Source organism: Mugil cephalus, chromosome 1 (genome assembly GCF_022458985.1).
Source record: "Mugil cephalus isolate CIBA_MC_2020 chromosome 1, CIBA_Mcephalus_1.1, whole genome shotgun sequence".
Taxonomy (NCBI): Eukaryota; Metazoa; Chordata; class Actinopteri; order Mugiliformes; family Mugilidae; genus Mugil; species Mugil cephalus.
Window position 1 is genome coordinate 18,565,166 of NC_061770.1, and position 19,149 is coordinate 18,584,314.

The following is a 19,149-nucleotide window of genomic DNA, read 5'->3' on the forward strand; positions in this document are numbered from 1 at the left end:
AGCTTGAGGTCAGGTTTTTACAAAGGTAATAAATATATTTAGGAATGTCCTAAAATTCTAAAATTATATATAATATATAACATATATATAACACCAAAAAAAAAATAAATACATAAATAGAAAGAAACAAAATAAATAAATTTACTGCTGATGTGGTACTCTTTATTTTTTTCTTGGCAGCAAAAATGTGCTTAGACTTGAATGATCCAAAGGGAAATTGCTTGGTCACAGTAGCTTAGTAAATAAAAGTAAAATATATGTATTATCTAATAAAATAAAATAGAAAATGGTGTAAGCGACATGGCAACAGCGGCGTGGATCGTGTCTTATGCTGTTTCTTTGTCCGCTTAGGGAGGGATGCAAATACATAGAATATTATTGTAGACAACGTGAAGTATCTTTTTTATTTATTTATTTATTTATTTGAGCTCCATTTATCTCTAGGCGGCGCTCTTTGCAGTGACCCAGGGTGTTGCGGTCGGTGACAGCGGTGCGGGGTAGAAATCCTGCAGTGTGGCGTCACGGTCGGAAAAAAAAGAAAGGGACAGTGATAAACCCCTCCCCTTCCTAGTCTCAGGCTTCCTATTGGCTATTCGAAACATTCGTCACCGCTTCCTCGTCGCTCATTGGTCAGCCGGCGTGCCCGTCAGCGGTTCCTGCGAGGGAGTTGACGTAATCTCTTCGGTAAATCGAGTCCATCTATCAATCCTCCTCCTCGCCCGTGTGCAGGGTAGACGTCCGCCTTTTATCCTTACTGGAAGAAAAATAAGAATATTAACAGAAATAAGCCGCTCCGGGGGGTTGCCAGTCACGAGTCCATCCGGCGGAGGATACCGCTATAATGGGTGTTTTTCACGGAAGAGGACTTTATAGCAGTTTTCGCAGATTCTGATAGAAAACAACACACGTCTTGACGCCCGTTAGCTTCCGTCGGTTCTCGCCACTGCCCGGTGGTGTTGTCTCGGTCTCCAAACGTAAGTAAAAAAATAAATAAAAAATGTTGGAATGATTTAATTTTAACATTTTCATTAACAGTTGTTGGTGGTTCTGATTTATTCACATAGCAGTCGGTGGCTAGTTATTAGATAGCTCTATATGGATCTAGACGTGTGTGTGTGTGTGTGTGTGTGTGTGTCACTGGATCTATATACATGGGCCTGGTTCCGTTTAACAGTCTTAAATACACACATACGTGCATTAATTTAGCTAAGCATACGTTATTAAAGGTTCACAGCATGCACACATTGTTTAAATGTTGAACAGCTGCTTCCGTCCAGACAGACCGGAGGTTAGTTCATGTCAGGCAGCTTACATTAAAAACACGTATATGCAAAGCAGTTGTAGTTAGCAGCTTTTTAGGGTTTAATATCGGATGCTTTTAATCGTTCGGGGCAAACGTGAACAATGTGTCCAGTCTGTGCTGCTAAAATAAGCATGTTAACTCCTCCCTGCGCTCCTCCACAACATGCAGCGGCGGAGGATTAGCCCACTTCCCCAACACCGGCGATTTAATATCTAAGTAAAAAAAAAAATAATAATAAAAAAAAAAACGTGAATTGAAGCTCTCGTGTCTGCAGAGAATGAGCACCGGATGGATGTAGCAGACGGGCCCGGCTAGCCCACAGCAAAAAAAAAAAAAAAAAAAAAAAAGGGTAGATAGAATTTCATGGGCGTATGCTTTCTGCAAGTATGGCTGACTGCAAGGACATGGAAAAACATGAGATATTTAGGCTGGGTGTGTGCATGTGTACCTTAAATCGACTGTAAACACACTGGGAAGTTGTCTGACAATTTATCAGAACATTGTGTCATTTATGAATCACAGTTCTGATATTATCATTTTTCATATTTGGCTAAGGCACATTCCATGTACTCCCTAGATTTCTCAATTAAATGCATCCCATTTTACTTTTAGATTTTCCTTCAGCTGCTGTTTACTAAATATTAAAGCGTCCCAGTGGATTTGGTCGGCCATGTTTGATGTTGGATGTTGTGACTGGAAATTGGGAGGGGGTTCACTTTTCTTGTGTTTAATAAATAGCTTCTTCTCAGCTGCATCCTCGCTGTTTGTGTCATTGTACAGGAGGAAACAAACACAAGTCTGGCTTCATTTATTTAACAGCGGATGTGTGTTTTTTTTTTTTTTTCTTTTAGGAAGGACATACAAGGAATCTTACTGGGAGACAGTCCTAAACCTCAAACATGTCTGGGGCGTCCGTAAAAGTCGCCGTTCGAGTCCGGCCCTTCAACTCCAGGGAAACGAGCAAGGAGTCAAAATGTATAATTCAGATGCAGGGCAACACTACAAGTAAGTACCCTGCTTGCAGGCGCGCCGGGTTGTCCGCATAAAACCGAACACTGGGTCTTATATGTGTGCGGGTCTTTCCGTCGAGGAAAGTTTGAGCGTGTTCCCACGTGGCTCCTTCCTTTGGGCGTCTCAGCAGAGAACAGTAGAACGGGCAAACTGAATGGTGGACGGTTGGGGACAAACGGCCTGAAAGAGAATAAAAGCCTTACAGAGTGAAATTCCTCCTCCTCTGAAGGGGCCTGCGTGCCAGAGGATTGTCTGTGTGAGAAGCACTCACTTGGTTCATGCTGGGAGACCCAGGGGTCATCGCGCAGCTTTGGCCTGCCAACACCCCCCGATTCCTTTAGGCTTTATCGGACAGTCCGTGTGTAACAATGAATATCAGCATCCTTTGGTTTGAAGTATTTGACTGTGTTATCTCTGCGCGTACACAAACAGTTTGTGAAGAGCTTGTTAGAGGCATGTAAAACGTTGTGGGTTAAAGCGAATCATTTACAGGCTGGCTGGGATTCTGCTGTCAGCTTGAAGGGAAAACGATTCAGAGTTAGAAAAGCTGACTGCTTGAAAGAAATCCTTATGTTTATGTTGAGGCACTGCAGCTCCAAAAAAGTGCCCTAATTTTAATATTTGATCACAGTGAATGAATCATTGCATAACTTTGCTCAAACATATTCAACTGTACTTGTGGAGTCTATGAACATATGAAATAATAAAGAAGAGCACAGCAGGAAAAGGTGGCCTGCATGTGTGCGTTGAATTCATGTGATTCAACCGGTCTGCTCGTGACTGTGAGTCATCAGGTTAAAAGAAGTGTTAGCTGCCTCCTTGCTTTATGCCCTACGTCCTGTTTCAGCTGGCAGACGAGCACAGCCTCCTTGACTTCAGCATGGAAACATTTAATGACCCAGTAGCATGTGACAGTAGAAACCAGTTCTTCCACCATTCGCTCTTATTTTGCCGAAGTCTTGTCTGTCAGTCTTGCCGGCCTCATTAGACTAAGCCTATATGAATCTTCCATAAGATCGAGTGCCCCTTCCAGTTACGGCTCACTTGTCCTTCATCTCCGACACTCTACCAACGAGAGGCTTTGTGTCAAATCCCTACTACTTTTACTCCATATCCTTGAGTTTTCATTATGCCAATGTCACTGGAAGGAGCTGGAGGGTGACTCGCGGTTTGTAGCAGAACTGCAGTGGAATATGCAGTGCTTTTCGGGGGGTTAGTCAGCGAGTGTGTGAGCGAGGGAGAGGAGTAGGCTGCAGCACTGCCTACTCTACCTCCTATCACATGGGCAGATTGCAGAGCAGAAAGGGAGTCTGGCAGGCGGCCATGCTTTCCCTTCGTCAGGACTTCATTGCAGATGGTATGCTGAGAATGCTGTCTTATTAGGATGCTGAGAGGTGGTGGCTCAAACGTACACGGGTTCGTGCGGTTCAGGATATTTGACATGCAGTTCGCAAATTTGACCTTTCTGCAGAAGCGGTCACTGTATTTCCTCTGCATCGTGATTTATGAGGCGTCCGAGGCTATATGTATTTGTCCCACGCCATTCGATATGCACGTCTGGTTCAGTGCGCGCTTTGAGCCGAAGAATTACTCGAAGAAGTCTTATCATGACTTGCACTCCTGGAACAAAAACTCCTTTGCAGGAACTCCTTGTGGAACCTTTGGGCATCGCACCAGTTGTCCATCAGTTATAACATATTAGCAGCTTTAGCTTTGAAAGCAGGACATGCTCTGGGACGGATGTATTAAACATGTGTTATGCATTAACTACACGTTAACTACACAACTACGCACAGAGGTTTTTTTTTTTATTAATAGGTCTTTCTGCATGGCTGGAATCTCAAACTCATTTGCTGGCAACTCAAGCGGTTAATCAGTCAGCTGGGATGTGTTGCTTTTTTTCATTTAAATTAAATAAAAAAAAAAAAAAAATGAATCCAAGTGTATGTTAACCAAGATGTAGAATTGCATTTAAGCTGAAAAACACTTCAATTATAATATGTCATATCTTTGCCAATATTTAGTTCAATACACTGCTTGCATCGTTCATGACATGAGTGCTGAGCAAACCCCGGCGGCTGGGGTGTGTTTGGTGTTTGCAAGCGGTTTTTAAAACGAGACTGAAAGCTGCCCGACGGAAAGGGGATGTTTCACGGAGTTGCTTGGTCAGCTCGTAGGTGCTCGGCAGATGTGCGCACGAGGCCGTGACGCTCCCCTTATTGTTGTGACTCGCTCAAGGGCACATGCGTCCCCATCTGCGCGCGCCTGTCCACAGCGCGGCGAAAGACAGAGCTCGGGGTCAAGAGCGGGATGCGCTGTCTCTCTCTCAACCGTCTCCTTTTCACCACGCGCGGAGGCTCGTCAAGGATAGGGTGCAGGCAGAGGGGCAGCAAATTGATTATCCAGCGTGCAGGAAATGTGTCCAAGGGCCTCTGCAGGCGGGCTGGAAATACGCAAAGGCCTCTTTCAGTAAAAGCTCTGATACATACCAGAGCTAATGTAATTATAAAGGGGTGACGTGATGGCTTGTTGCGTTGAGTTGTGTTGTTCCTAGATAAGTGTTGAATAACTCCAGGGCACACAAATCCTGCCTTCATTTGGATCCCGATGTGTTCTTCGCATCGTCCCGTTACGTAACCCCCCCTTCATTTAGCGAGCGGCCCCACGTATACAGTGCGTGAGACCAAAGATGGTCGGTAGATCTCGCACAGCGCGCAAAGACGGTTGTGTACTCGAGAGCGTTACCTGCAATTCGTTATTCCACTGGGGGAGATGTCCGCTGCTGGAAATGGCGTTCGCAATGCCGTAGCGGTTAACAGCCGAGCTTAACCGTGTTTTCAAAGACCGGGCGTCGCACTATGTTATCCTCGAAAACTAAGAGCGAACTAAACAACGGATTGACAGAGCAAACATAAAGGTCACCGCATTAATTAAACCTTCACCTTTCAGATGCAATTTTGCCGAGTGTACTCTTAGTATGAGCTAAGTGGATGGTGACCTTAGAAAAAAAACCCCACAGGGAGGAACAGGCTCAGCTCCAGTTACACACAAGAGGAGCGTATCACCACAGCAGAAATAAAGAACGAGCCCGTTTCACATGAAAGAAGTGTATTTATCGAAGGGAGCTGCGGTGGGACAAGTGGGGAGTAAAGGCCAAATCGTGCTTTATTTTAATCATCTGCCTAAGTGTGAGGGTCTGCGTGAACCCTGTGTGAAGACCAAAATTTGCACACTCTACATGCTATAAAGTGGATCTTTGTATTGAGCAGAGGCTTCGAGAGGAGGTTCGTCGCTTTCCACGCCTTTTATATCGTATCATTAAACGACTAAACTCTGGCTGCAGAAACACGGCAGGAATATTTACTGATCTGGTGCTACTACCTAATCCATAGCTTGCTGCAAAGATCTTCTTGGCAGACTTGCGGGCACATGCATAAAGTTGTCAAGGAAGTGGAGACTATGAATACACCTTAGGATGGAGGAACTTCATGGTGGAAGGATGGTCATCCTACCACCAAACCCTGCATAGACTGATTGACCCGATTAAGACCAGTAATCTCCTGGCTTTCCTCAGGTCGCCACGCCCCGCTGCCGTAATCCCTTTGACCCCTGTAGGTGTGCACGCATGCCTACATGCATTCCTCACCTCCTCACGTCCAGACCGTTCTGGAGCGACGCACATGCATGCACCACTTACAGAGCAGACCCACGCATTCCAGACTGACCTCCTAACGAGGAAGTAGATGTCTGTGTGTGTGTGTTTATCAGCTTTTGTTGTGTCACCGACCCGGCGGGCCCAAATGCAACGCCTCACCCAGTTTTCAGCAGGCCTACCTGGAACAGCTGTGTAATAGAAAGTGACACAGTTAAGTCAGATTCACGGCCCGTTACGCGGCCTGACGCGCATCTTCTCAGAAATGTAACCACACGTCGCTTTAACGCGGATTAAACAAATCTCGTTTGGTCCGAAATTCATTTCCCAGTCCAGGTCCCTCGGTGGCCGGACAAACGCACGGCATTCGTCGCCTCTCACCCTTCTGAGCACACCGGCTACTCTGGTGTCCTTTCTCTTTTCTGCATTGCAGTGATTTCGGTAAAAGTAACAGTTGTTCAGCATTTATTAGCCCCGGCTCCAGCATGAGCGGCTCAGTTCCAGTTGCCATTGTTTGGAGAAAGTAGGCCCTCTGTGAGTTTTCTCCTGTGACAAATCAAATAAAGTTTATCCTAACAAGATTGTTGTGTCTGAGAAAGAGAGAACGGCGGCGGTTGCTTTGGACTGAGAGTTCTGGGTTCAATTGGTTCATCTATGACAATTTATAAGCAGTAATTTTTATATATATATCATGTTTAAGAAACAAGTGACGAGCATTATTTCACATAAATGACAAAAATGCATTTGAGTTGTTTTTCGTTATTGAACAACTACTGAAATGTGAACACATTGATGACACAGCTCTGTGTCATGAATCTACTGTTGTCATATGTTCTCTTCCAAGTTGTGTAGTCAAAACGAATGCAGCATTGTTTCCGCGTGCTTCAAAAACATCTTAAATGAATAAATAAAAGCATCTCTTCTTCTCCTTGTTCTCTTCAGCAGCATCATGCGCTCTCGTTTGCTGTGCCTCACGATGTTCACCCTCGAGTTTCTTCCCTCATTGCCCCTGAAGGTTTTTTTGGCGTCAGTGTCTCGAGTTGTTATTGAATGCGTCTGAGGTTTGGCAGTTATTGAATATGAATAGTAGACAGTCATTAGGTTTGGGAAAGGATTTGTGCATGTCTGAGTGAGTGCTGACCAAGTTGCCACATTATTTCATTTGGATGCGAAGCCCCAACACAAAACGGTTTTTGATGATCGTATCGGGGTTTTCTCAATTATCGCAATCTAAAAACGAGATGAACAGAAATGTCTGTGTCGCTGTTTACTGACCTTCAAAATCAAATGGCGCCATTATTATTTAAATTGCAGCTCCACGGGGCCGCGGCAACCTTTACCGTTAGTGCTGAATCATTTCTTCCCGATTCAAGTGTTTTGAAATGCGTAAGAAACCGCAGAATGACTCTTTACATTGGGGGTAGGCCTCGGTGCTGGAATGCACTTGATGTGGCAGAGGTCAGCGGAGGGAAAGTGATAAATGCCTTCTCATAAAGAAGTGGTGTCAGTTTTGTGGCTGACCAGGCTACTTGTGGTTTTCACACCACAACCTCTTGACCTTTTACCATCTGCTACTTAAACATTAGAGTCTTGTTGCCTCTGTTTTATTTTTATTCTACACAGGATCTCAAATGCCATAACAGCTACAGGTATATGCACTCACATGGCAAAAAATTAGGTACGCTAGTGAAGACTGCATTCTAATATAACAGGCCTGCACCTAAACTTCAGTTTAAACAGGTGGTGATTCAACTGGGTGATCATTTTAGAGTTGGTGGTGCTCTTAAATTGAATAAAAAGTGTTTCTGTTATTTAGCCTAGCCCACTCACTAAAATGAGATTGTCGAAATAACGGGAACATACAACAGAACTACAAATCGAAACCTTCGAAATGAAAACGCAGGTGAATCAATAGCTCTGTCTCTTTTAGTTTAAATTAAGATTTAGTGCATCTTATTCAGATGCATTTGTTTTCTCTAGTGTACCTAATGAACTGCCCGGTGGCTCTATGTGCATTAGTCATTCTATACTCGTGTTATATGAATTATTTCTTTCATACCTAAGCCTGCCCGAAACGCGTTCTCCTCCTTGTTCTTTTACGCTCCCTCCTTTCGAGCTTGCGATCGCGCTCGGCGGACCCTGCGTGGGTCTCTTGCAGGAATTGTGCGATATCAGAGGAGTTGACTCGGGGTGGGGGAGGGGGACGTGAACGCGGCCGCGGCAGCAGGGAGAGCGAAAGCCGTGCACGAGCCCTGTTGTTCACGTGTAGAACAGCGTGAGGCAGCATCGCGTACAGTCGTCCGGCGGAGGGACGGTGGGATTTTTAGTCATTTGCGGTGATGGATTCATGCGGCCTGGGCTGAAACTACAGAAAAGGCAAAGCAGTTACAGTGTTTGTGATGTTAGGATTTCAGTTTAATGCTGACATACATAAAAGCGACATGAAAGCGAGCCGATATTGACAGATCATGAAGGAACCTGCCGTCCTTCTTGTGACTCATGGATGTCGAGATGCGGGGCCCCGTGCAGGCCGTATCATCAACCCTCCTTGTTCTTCTTATCTCTAAAGATAGCTCTTTATGACTCTGACTGTATGTTTGGACTTGTTGTCTTCCTGGTGGTATTGCATGACGGATAAGAATGTAAACAATAAAGCTTTTACAGGGCACTGTATATACTTGTTAGATACAGTAGCGTAATGCCTTTTACTGCGCGGCTGCTCCCTTATTTAGACCCACAGTGCGCGGCTGGGTATATATATTTATACTATGAATTTACAGCCGAACATAAATCTCCCCGCACAACCTGCAGATCTTCTCTTTAAACCAGGTTGCGCTCACAGCGGCCCATGTCCGACGCCATCCATCCCTGTCTGGAGGATAAAAGCGGGGGACTAAAAAGCAGATAATGGCATGTTTGTGTTAATGTTGTGGCACTCCTGGCTCGCTCCTCTTACCTACTCTTTGGTTCGCTGCTCGAGTTGGATGAAATGGCTGCACTTTCCCACATTCACATTCACTGCTTTTGCACTTTTTTTTTTTTTTTTTTAGTTTTTGTGTCCTCGCCGGCACCGCTTCTCTTTCCAGACTGTATTGTTTGGTTTCCTCCCACAGTCCAAGGGTTGAATTCAGAGGGCACACCGGAGAGCTTTGCAGTCCAGGCACGGGCGGCTTGTTTGGTGGGCACGATGCTCACTTTGTATTATTCATGAGTAAGAATCTGTGGGGGGGGGGGGGGGGGGGGGGGGGGGGGGGGGGGGGGGTTGGCAGTGTAATGATATTTTAAACCGTAATTAATAAGGCTGAATGGCTGACCCTTGATTGGTTTGGCCCCTGGAATCCTCTGATACGCCACAATGGAGCCATCTCATTAGTTTGAACACTGCGCGGCTCGGTGACATGTGCATACGTAAATACATGGACATGCATGCGTCATCTCAATTCCCCGCAGAGAAACCGTTAGTCATCTGACATTAATTGATGCATCGGTCAGTGCTGACACTCACTTATTTCTTGTATCAGAAACCAAGTGATGCAGGTTAATCAATTTTTTTAATTTTTTTTTTTTTTTTCTTAAAGCCATGCACGCAAGAGAAAGATGAATGTGCGTTCACGATGACATGATGCTTACATAAAGCCAGAAAGCATTTAAAAGGAGACTTGGTTGTTGAGTGGAAGCTAGTTGAGGAAATCCAGGTCACTGCTCTGTAAAATGGGTGCCTGTTGTGAGCAGTGAATGTAAGGGGCTCTGTTATTTCCCTTGTCTGCACAGCCCGGTCTAGACTCTTGTTCCCACTCTGACTAGATCATATGATGATATATATGTAGGATTGAGATTATGTTAAATCAAATTTTAAAACAAATTTGCAGTTCCTCTAGTGTGTCTGCAAAGTTTTACTACTTGATATTATATTTCTATTTCTCCATAATTTTGATTTTGAAGTTTAGTCTGGCAAGAATATTCAATTCCACTTTGGAAAACCCAAATTGTCTTTTACAGTTTTTGCAGACCTGTGCCCCTAAAACTGATTGTGACAACGCTGGACCAGGTTATATTCAGCTGTCAATACATTAAGTGCTATATTTAAATTGAAATATACCAAACTCGTCTAAAGCTGAGGTGGTGGTGCTGCTGCGTTTCTGACCTTTGAGGCAGCACCTGCACGGGGGAGAATATAGACCTTGGACCTGATCCACGAGACGCATCGCTTCTTTGGGCTGTGTAAATTACAGTCACTTAGGATCCTGTAACATTTTGTTAGTGCTAACGCGGAAGAATCGACCACATTAGACGAGCTGTACAGAATTTAAATAGACCTGCAGGGGAGGAAACTTTTATATTTAGATTTCTCGCCGTTTCATTATTTAAATTCATGCCTGTTCTGTGTGCCGCGTGAGCTTAAACGCCAGTGTCATCACCTGAGAGGCTGCCTGGTATCCCTCTCTCTTTGTTGTACTTCTGTGTTTGTTTAGCTCCTGAATGGAGTCCTGCTGGCTTTGCATGTTTTCTCTGTCTGGTGGCTTCTAGAAGCCTCTCTTTAGTCTCTGTTATCCTGAACCCGGTGAGTCAGTATGAGCTGCTAATATCAAAAGGCACTCAGAGGCCTGGCGAGCTATCAGTGTCTGCGGGCTGGAAGCAATGTATGGTTTGGCTGCGAGTTCAGCGGAAAGGTTGGGCGGTTGAAATCTGTCCATTCCTTCCTGTCACTGACAGTCTGTCGGCATGCGAAGCACTAAGTGCCATCTGCTGCTGTATAAATAGACAGTAGTCAGAGCTGGAACAGCTGGCACATAGGCCACGAATGAATCTGCTTTCTAGCTAAACAGGCAACCCCACCTATAATCACTTTTACATATTTATATGTGTGACTGGGATTTTTTTCCAACAATCTTGGGAAATGCCAACAGAACTTAGATTCTCCGAGACCAAATATTTTTTTGTGTTTACCTTTATTTAAATACATTTATGTCATATGAGTTCAAGTATTATTTTTTTTTCAATGTCACGTTTACAGGAAACACTGGATGCCGTATTGGGGCGAGGCGTTTAGAGAAATCCTATTACTAAATGTACCGTATGTACTTATTAAGAGTAAATGGCGTCCTCTCTACACTGGATGTCTCCTCATTGGACCGTTGCTAGAAATGCTCTGAAGAAATCCTCTTAAGTTTGGTCAGAATTAAATGTGTTTGCTGACCAGCTGGAGGTTTTTATTACATTGCATGTAAACACATACTCAGATTTCCTCTTCAGATCAAGTTTTAGTAAGATAACCGCATCATTTGTTAATTCCAAAGTTTTTTTTTTTTTTATAAATACAGTAAGATACGTCAATTTTCTTGTAGTGCTATTGTTTTTACCATGCGGTTTACATTTAGCTGACTTTGGCTACTTCCAAATGAAAACATTGAAAGTTTCTTTCTTCTGGATGTGGTTGCTCCCCCCTTTTTTTTTTTTTCTAAAAAGGAGAGGGGGTAAGGCAGTGTGAAAAGGGTCATTGTAACGGAGGGGACTGGGCACATAAAGCCTTGTCATAACAGATTACCTAATGTGTTTTGCAGACTCTGTTGTCAACTGCAATACCCTGCATTCAGAGCTTTGTTCTGGTGTCTTCCTGTGCCCCCCGACCCCCCCACTCAACAATCTCCTTTCACCCAGTAGGAAAAGCAAAATGACGTGATCAGCCTTCTGAGTGGACCGGTTTTGCCTTGTGCCTTCCTTTTTACAGTTTCAGCGCGCTCTTTCGGGTTTGCCGTCTGATACTGTATGGATTATAGTTTGAAGGGTCACGTCCCGCGGCCAGACAAACTCATCTGCTTGCCCGGAAAGTTCCCGTGTCTTTGGCGGGAGCGCTCCGCAGTCCACAGGCGAGGATTGGATTGCTGTATGGATATTCTTTAATTAAAGGCCACACGGCATCTCCCCGGCCAGACGCGAAAGTGAACTTTTTCCAAGAGGGTAATCAAGACGCCACATGCTGGTTTCTGTTTTGGAGATGTTGTATGTCCTGTGTTGTGGCTGCAACAGGCTCAGCTGTTTGTCGAATGTACGCGGCGGTGCTCAGACACTACTTTTAGCCCTGAGCTTTGAGATGCATCCAGTGACAACTCTTGTCACCTGTGCTGCAGCCCTGGTAACCAAACCATCACACACACACACACACACACTCTCTCTCCCGCTCTCTCTTCTAAAGGCAGTGAATGCAGCATGCAGGGTATTCTTGCAGCCGCCTCAGCATGCACCCCATCCAGTCTTTATTGAAGACTGAACACCCATGTTTGCATTACTGCGGCCCTGCTCGCACCATGTTAGCAGCTGCTTAGCTTCCCTGTTCATGCACAAACTGTGACACAGGTGGGCGTTCGTAGAGAGCTCTGCAGCTTTTAACAGAACAATTTCCCTCTTGATGAGATGAGACGTGCTGTATATACAATATACAGTGTATGTTTTTTCATGCAACACTTTACGGCCTATAAAATACCTGTGATATAGCCTCCTACGGGTGTCCGTGATCAGTGCTTTGATTAACCTCTCTAATTTCGCCGTGTGGTGTTTGTTCACCCTCGTGAGGAATCTCAGTCATCCAGAGAATCGCAAATAAAACAATGAAATCTGGACTTGTTGGAGATCTCTTGAGAGACAATTGACCACTCATCCAAGTGGCGTCTACAGCTCAGTTCTCCCCGCCTCTCTCACAGCGACACGGGTAGTGCTGTATGAGAGGAGGGCGTTAAATAGGTTCGTAGCTCGTTAGGCTCCACCCTGACATTAGCATTTGTTTGCAGCTTTTTCATAGGAATTGCCCAGGTGGATTTAGATGCGCTCACGGATAAAATGCATCGTAGTTGTCAGCTCAAGGAAAGTTTTTGTCTGTCGATTGTGTTTCCTCAGCCGTGTGAGGAGCCCCACCCTTGAGTAAAAAGGCAGCGCAGACGCAAAGAGCAGCACTCACGACGGTTTTTGCCTTTCATGTCTGCATTACGCTCCATTTATCGGATTAAGTTATTGATCAGCACTGAATTTCATGCATCCATTCAGCCCAGTTTTCTAGAAGAGATGCGCCCTTCAGGCTCGGGAACCAAATGTGATCATGCAGTGGTGTTGAATTTGACTGCTTGACTCTCTCTGCGAATCGGAACGAGAGGGAAATTTTCATTTTCTGAATTTCATTGGCACCATTTTCACTCGTTGGAAAATGTTGCTAATCTTGTGAGTAATTTTAACGTTGTGAATTAAATGATTGATATAATGTTATTCAGATGTGAACTATTACATCACACTGCTGGCCATATGCGCGCACACCCTGGGGATGCTATTAAAATTCCTCAGGCTTGCTGACTGAAGCACATGCTGTAATTATACGTCTGCACATACTGTATATTTTTTTTTTTTCTCTGTCTGGTTTCGTTTAGATTAGCTTGTTTTCCTTTCGGAGGTTTACATATGCATTTATGTAATGCCCTCATCCCTTTTTCCTGTGATCTCAGATTGGCGCTGATCGTCTCGAGCTAACGGTTAACAGGCCCTTTGAGGGTCGCTGGAAGAGAGACGCAGATACGTTCGGCCATTTTGGTCTGTGCTCGTCTCAGGTGAAAGGGGGCTAGCTTTTAGTCCCCATCTGGTGCTCGGAGACCTTCTAACAACCTAATTATTGAGGGGTGTCTTTTTCCTCTCCCGGTCGGATTATAGGCCCCCTATGTTGAACGCCGTGGCACAAAATGTCTGCCAGCTACAGCTAACTGAGTGGTGTTCTTTAGATAGCAGGATGTGGTTAGTTAACTGCTCTCCAGCCTGCCTTGAAATAGCGAGCTCCCGTAGAGTGGTAGGATCCTATTAGTCCTTCGCTCTTCGGAACAGGAAGTGAAAAATGCACAGCTGAGAGAAAAAATTTAAAAAAAAATCACATTTGATTTGTCCTCAAATGCCACACGCTTGAGCTTGTGCTCACAAAATCGTGTCTCCTCCCCCGTTGTCCCCAACACCACATTTGCATGTTTATGTAATGGATGTTGGGTGTTATTTGATGGCCTCGTGAAGACACAGCATATTTGCCCTTGTTGCTTTACTCCGTGGACCTTAGTATGTCCGCGCGTGAGGCAAATCAGTGCTGGATTTAATTTAATTTATTGCTGTTAGAATTAAGTAAAAGGTTTTTGTGCAGTAAAAGTTGTTTCTTCATACGTCTTATGGGGTCTGACATGATAAGTAGCTTAATGTCTTCCTCACAAATCCTAAAGCTTTTCAGGCCGGGTCCCTCCGCCTGTTTCGTCGAGGGGTTTAAAATCTGGAAATCAGTGTTTGACAAACGGTTGTAATTGTCCATAAACCGGCATTTTAAGTCACTACATCCTTTTACAGAGAGGAGTCGTGGGGAACGCTCGAGACGAGAGGAGAGGGAGAGCGCAATGTGCCGCATCCTCCCCTTCTGTGCCAAGTTGAAGTTGTTATGGCAACCAGAATCTGGTCCCTATACCTGTTGCCATGGTTGGGAAAGACAGAGTGATGACGCTGTCTGTGAGGCAGCACAACGCATCTGCCGTTTTCGAGTGCAGGATGTGACTCTGGGTTGAATATTTGCTGCGAGTGTAAAGCAGAGGAATTTACTTTTTGACTTGTGACTCTGTCAGGTGTGTTTGGCGTGATGTAGAGTTGACAGCATAGAAAATCAGCCTTTACTTGTTTTGACATAAAATAGGTGAGTCATGCCCGGATACGTGGCGCACTAAGACGGCAGGGAGGAGAAAAAAAAAAAATCTTTTAAATTCAGCAATTTGTAGCTGCTGTACCAAAAATGTCTGGATGCAATTTGAGGAAGCGATTTGATTTCACACACACGTAACCGTCATTACCATCGCTGTCCTTTCCCAGGCTCAGACGTGAACTGTAGTCGTAGCTCTATTTGTTGGGAAGATCGTGCATCCTTGCCCCCTGCTTTTATTAGAGACACACTCTCGTGACGCACACAGAAGACCGCATAAGTGGAACCACTATCTGTTCTCTGAGCAACAGTGTGGGCATTTGATTGAGACGACACGAGCGTGATTCACCTAAATCCATCCTCGTCTCTGGTGAGAGGCCAAGAACAAACGTGGGCAGTTGACAGAATTGAAGATTAGAAAGCTCACGTCATACCTTGTGTCTCGCTTGAGCAGCTGTGATTCCCTGTAAGGCTAATGTGTCACCGTCAGTGTGCTGGCCTCTAATGGGCATCTCACTGCACGAATGCCTCACATGTGGCTCTGGCTGTGTTGTTTTTTTTTTAATACTGCTCACTTGACTCATTGCGACTGTATCAGAGCTTAGACTGCTTCCTCATTAATAGCCACTGTAGATTGTTCCAGGAAAGGGGAATAGGGGCATCGGTAACCTAAATCCCCCTTCATTTCTTCGTGCCCTGTCTCCAGTTTCCCTTTGGATGCATGTCAAAGGTGAAATGGGGCTTTATTTAGCCACCTGTGTAGCTGTATCCTCTTTCAGTTCCCAATATGGAAGTTGCTGCTTCTGGTGTGCACCTTAACCTGAAGCTGAAGACTGTATAAGCAAATGCATTATTTCTACCTGTGCAAGGGTTTAGCTCCCTCAACGCAAAAAAAGCAGTTGTTTTTTATCATTGCGTATTTAGCATTCGTGTTCTGGTTTCTAAGGACACGCTGTGCTTTTCTGTCAGCATGTGACCCACGGAGGGCGATATGCAATCCTCGTCTCTCCCCGTCCCCTGCATTATTGATAAGTGTGCTGACATCCTCTGAGAACATAAGGCACTCTGCTGGCGACATCTTGATGCAAAAGCCTCTCGAGCACCCTCGAGTCAAGGAGCTAACCCTAGCTTTAATTTGCCCATTAGCGAAGCAGAGAATTTGCTTTAAACAAAGCTAATGGCTGCTGTGTGGCTGGCGCTGCAGATTGGCTCGGAAGGACTGAGAGGACAATTTTTTTGTTCTTACTGAGAGTTTTTTCCTTTGTCTTACCTTCGGTTGCTGTTGATGTGTTTGTATTGTTGCTAGGCCCTTCAGCACACACATTACATTTAGTCTCAATCCTTTTTTTGGTAACCTCTTACTCAGACGTTCCTCCCTACCCCCCTCCCCCTTCTGCCCCAACAATGTAGTTATTCCATCGTCCACCCAGGACTTAGCCAACTCCCTGTAGCATGACACAGGGCAAGCTGAAGCACTGAGAGATCAGTTTGTCTATTAGGGGGATTTGAGCAACAACAGGGCTATCTAGAAATACCCTACAGTAAATTAGCATCCTGCTCTGTCCCTGTCACGGTGTCAAAACTAGTACACTTGTCCCAGGGCTGCAACCGGCATGTTTGAGGCGACTGACATACCAGGCATGGCAGCAGATTCTTGTTCATTAAGAAATGTCTGTGTGACCACAGGGAACGGCGGTGTGGTGTGGAAATACTGTGTCACATACAACAGCTGAAGCGGCATGAGAGAAGTAGGCCTCGTTGTTGCTAAAAGTCTTTTGCATTATCATTAGTCCATTTGAAAAATGAAAACGGTGGATGTGTTTAGCAAAGCACGAAGCAACAGTTGCAGTTCTCCAAAAAAGAAAAGAAAAGAAAAGAAAAAAAAAAGCTGATGTCTGATAATCCGTCACAGATTCATGTGACTTTCTGTTCCAAATATATCACGTTAGTGCTCCAGTTGAGGAACAGGATGTTGAGGCAACCACTACTTATGTGTAGAAGTAGATGAAGGGAAAATATTAGAGTGGCAGACAAGAGAGCATTCATTCATTCATTCATTCATTTGCCAAAAATAAGCAAATTTGTAACAAAAAAATAAATTAAAGTTAACTGTGCGCAGAGAAACAAGGCTTATTTTAATGACGTATGATAATGATGTTGTTCGACTGTGCAGAAGAAACTTTTGGTCGAGGAGATACAATTCAAACATTAGCCAATATTTGTTGACGGGCATTTAAAACGACCTCATAAGAATATCGGATCAGCTGTCGTGTCTAATTCACCCACAAACCAGATATTTATCAAACACTAATTCCCAATCCTGTTCCTCTCCCACAGCTATCCTCAACCCCAAAGCCCCGAAGGAACCAGCCAAAACGTTCAGTTTTGACTACTCCTACTGGTCACACACCACGGTGAGTTTTCTCTCGTCTCGTGTCCTTCATAATGACCGGAGAGAGGAAAAGAAATACAATCATCCAGTCATTATGTGTAATTAATATTTTACTTTTCTCTCTTTCCCACAGCCTGAAGACCCCAGCTTTGCATCGCAGAACCTTGTGTACAATGACATTGGCAAGGAAATGCTGGCGCATGCTTTCGAAGGCTATAACGTCTGCATTTTCGCTTATGGGCAGACAGGAGCTGGCAAATCCTACACTATGATGGGGAAACAGGAGGAGGGCCAGGAAGGAATCATTCCTATGGTTTGTTCTACAATAGATCTCTAAATTGACTGCAGAGAGTATGACCTCTTCTCGCGGTCTCTGACATTTACTCTTCCATTATTGTACTAAAACTATTCCCAGAGCTTGTGTCTTCAATACACAGCCAGCGACGATGAGTCCCTCAGTCATTTTGAGATAATTCTAAACCAAATCGATCCACTTCTGAAGATTTTTTTTCCAGCTTTATAGTAATGAGATAGCTCCATAGCTCTGCGCTTTTTGACTCTCTCTGGGTCATTTATCTCAGGTCAGCTGTTTTCCTTGCCCTTGTTTAGGAAAATAAAGATAGGGAGGAGGACACGAAGATTAAAACCTAGTGACGGAAAGACAATTGATTTGCTGTACAAAGGACATAGGTTTCATTGCTGGTCCCTTCCTCACTGCATATTTTCCTGTAATCAGGTCATGTAACCTAATACCTTTTGTACTGATGACACATCTCTGTTGGTTTCTCAGTCTATCTTTTAATATATATTAAACACAAGTTAAATGTCTTAACTCACAAGTCAGTGGGTTGATGGTCTCTTGATCTTACGGTGTAACATTTTATTGCAAAGTAATTTAATGTAAATGATAATACATCAAATGTTAGTAATTTCTTTGTTTTTCTACACATTTCTCTTTTTCCTCTCTACACGTTCGCACTAAAATGTTGTCTCTTTCTGTTTGTCTCCCAGCTATGTGAAGATCTATTTGAGAAAATCAATGAGGACAACAATAAAGAGGAGCTCTCCTACTCGGTAGAGGTGAGTCTAGGACTGAATTGGCGTCAGAAATTCTTATTGTTAACCCCCGCCTCTGACTCTAGTGTTGGCTCGTCTCTGATGGACCATTCCCAGCCTGCAGTGTCTCTGGTAATAGTCAAGACATCAATAAGTTATCGACTGAAGCAAAGATGCTGGTTCTTGCTGCTCGCTGCAGACGAGAAAACCTCTGTATAATAGTGAGCCGCATGTTATTGTTTCTGTTTATTTAACCTCGTGTCAGTTGAACTGATCCACTGTTATTCATCGTCACCAGGTCAGCTACATGGAGATCTACTGTGAGCGAGTGAGAGATTTGCTCAATCCCAAAAACAAAGGGAACCTGCGAGTGCGAGAACACCCGCTACTCGGTCCCTACGTGGAGGACCTGTCCAAACTAGCCGTCACGTCCTACACGGACATCGCCGACCTAATGGACGCAGGCAACAAGGCCCGGTGAGCCAAACCTCTGACATCATTTATTTAACTTTTATTTTAACCATTTTTTGAGATCAATGATCTCATTTTCAAGAAAAAATAGCAGCAGGATAAAAAGTTAAGAGACGGGACACAACAAACAACAGCATATACATTAAAAGTAATATTAATCCAGTACAAATGATAACATTAAAATAGCTGCAGACAATGCCAAGCACCAGCCGATGTATTTATCTTTAAAAGTAATGAGGACTTTAAAATTAGACAGTGGGATAATGCTCCCTAGAATCAGGTCTTTTTGAAGGTTATTCCAGGTAAGATGAACCGAGCACTTAAAGGCCTTTACCCAATTCAATCCTTACACTTGGCATCTCAAGCTATCGCTACCTCAAGCTATAGCTACCACTAGCTTTCTATCATGGGAATGAGGGGAAACAAGGGGATAGTAGTTGTGATAGCTGTGAGGATGTTATGAACCCATGAAGAAACGTTCTTCTCACACCAGGAAATAAATCCAAGGGAATGACTATTTCTCATTGAAATATTTATAAATGCTTGAGTGACTGTAATCTATGTGT

General features: G+C 44.3%; 1 protein-coding gene across 30 annotated transcripts in view; it reads left to right on the plus strand.

The window, feature by feature from the left end:
- Positions 1 to 684: 684 nt before the first annotated feature.
- Positions 685 to 19,149, plus strand: part of kif1b (kinesin family member 1B) — a 56,457-nt gene continuing 37,992 nt past the window's right edge. For 11 of the 30 annotated variants that reach the window (XM_047579116.1, XM_047579088.1, XM_047579188.1 and 8 more), the window contains exons 1-6: positions 686 to 974; positions 2,155 to 2,308; positions 17,002 to 17,078; positions 17,190 to 17,369; positions 18,068 to 18,136; positions 18,411 to 18,589. In XM_047579116.1, the coding sequence (XP_047435072.1) occupies positions 2,203 to 2,308; positions 17,002 to 17,078; positions 17,190 to 17,369; positions 18,068 to 18,136; positions 18,411 to 18,589 (611 nt within the window). In that variant the 5' untranslated portion in view covers positions 686 to 974; positions 2,155 to 2,202. Of the gene's footprint in view, positions 975 to 2,154; positions 2,309 to 17,001; positions 17,079 to 17,189; positions 17,370 to 18,067; positions 18,137 to 18,410; positions 18,590 to 19,149 lie in introns of all 30 variants that reach the window. The other 19 variants (XM_047579065.1, XM_047579056.1, XM_047579169.1 and 16 more) reach the window with 6 other exon arrangements.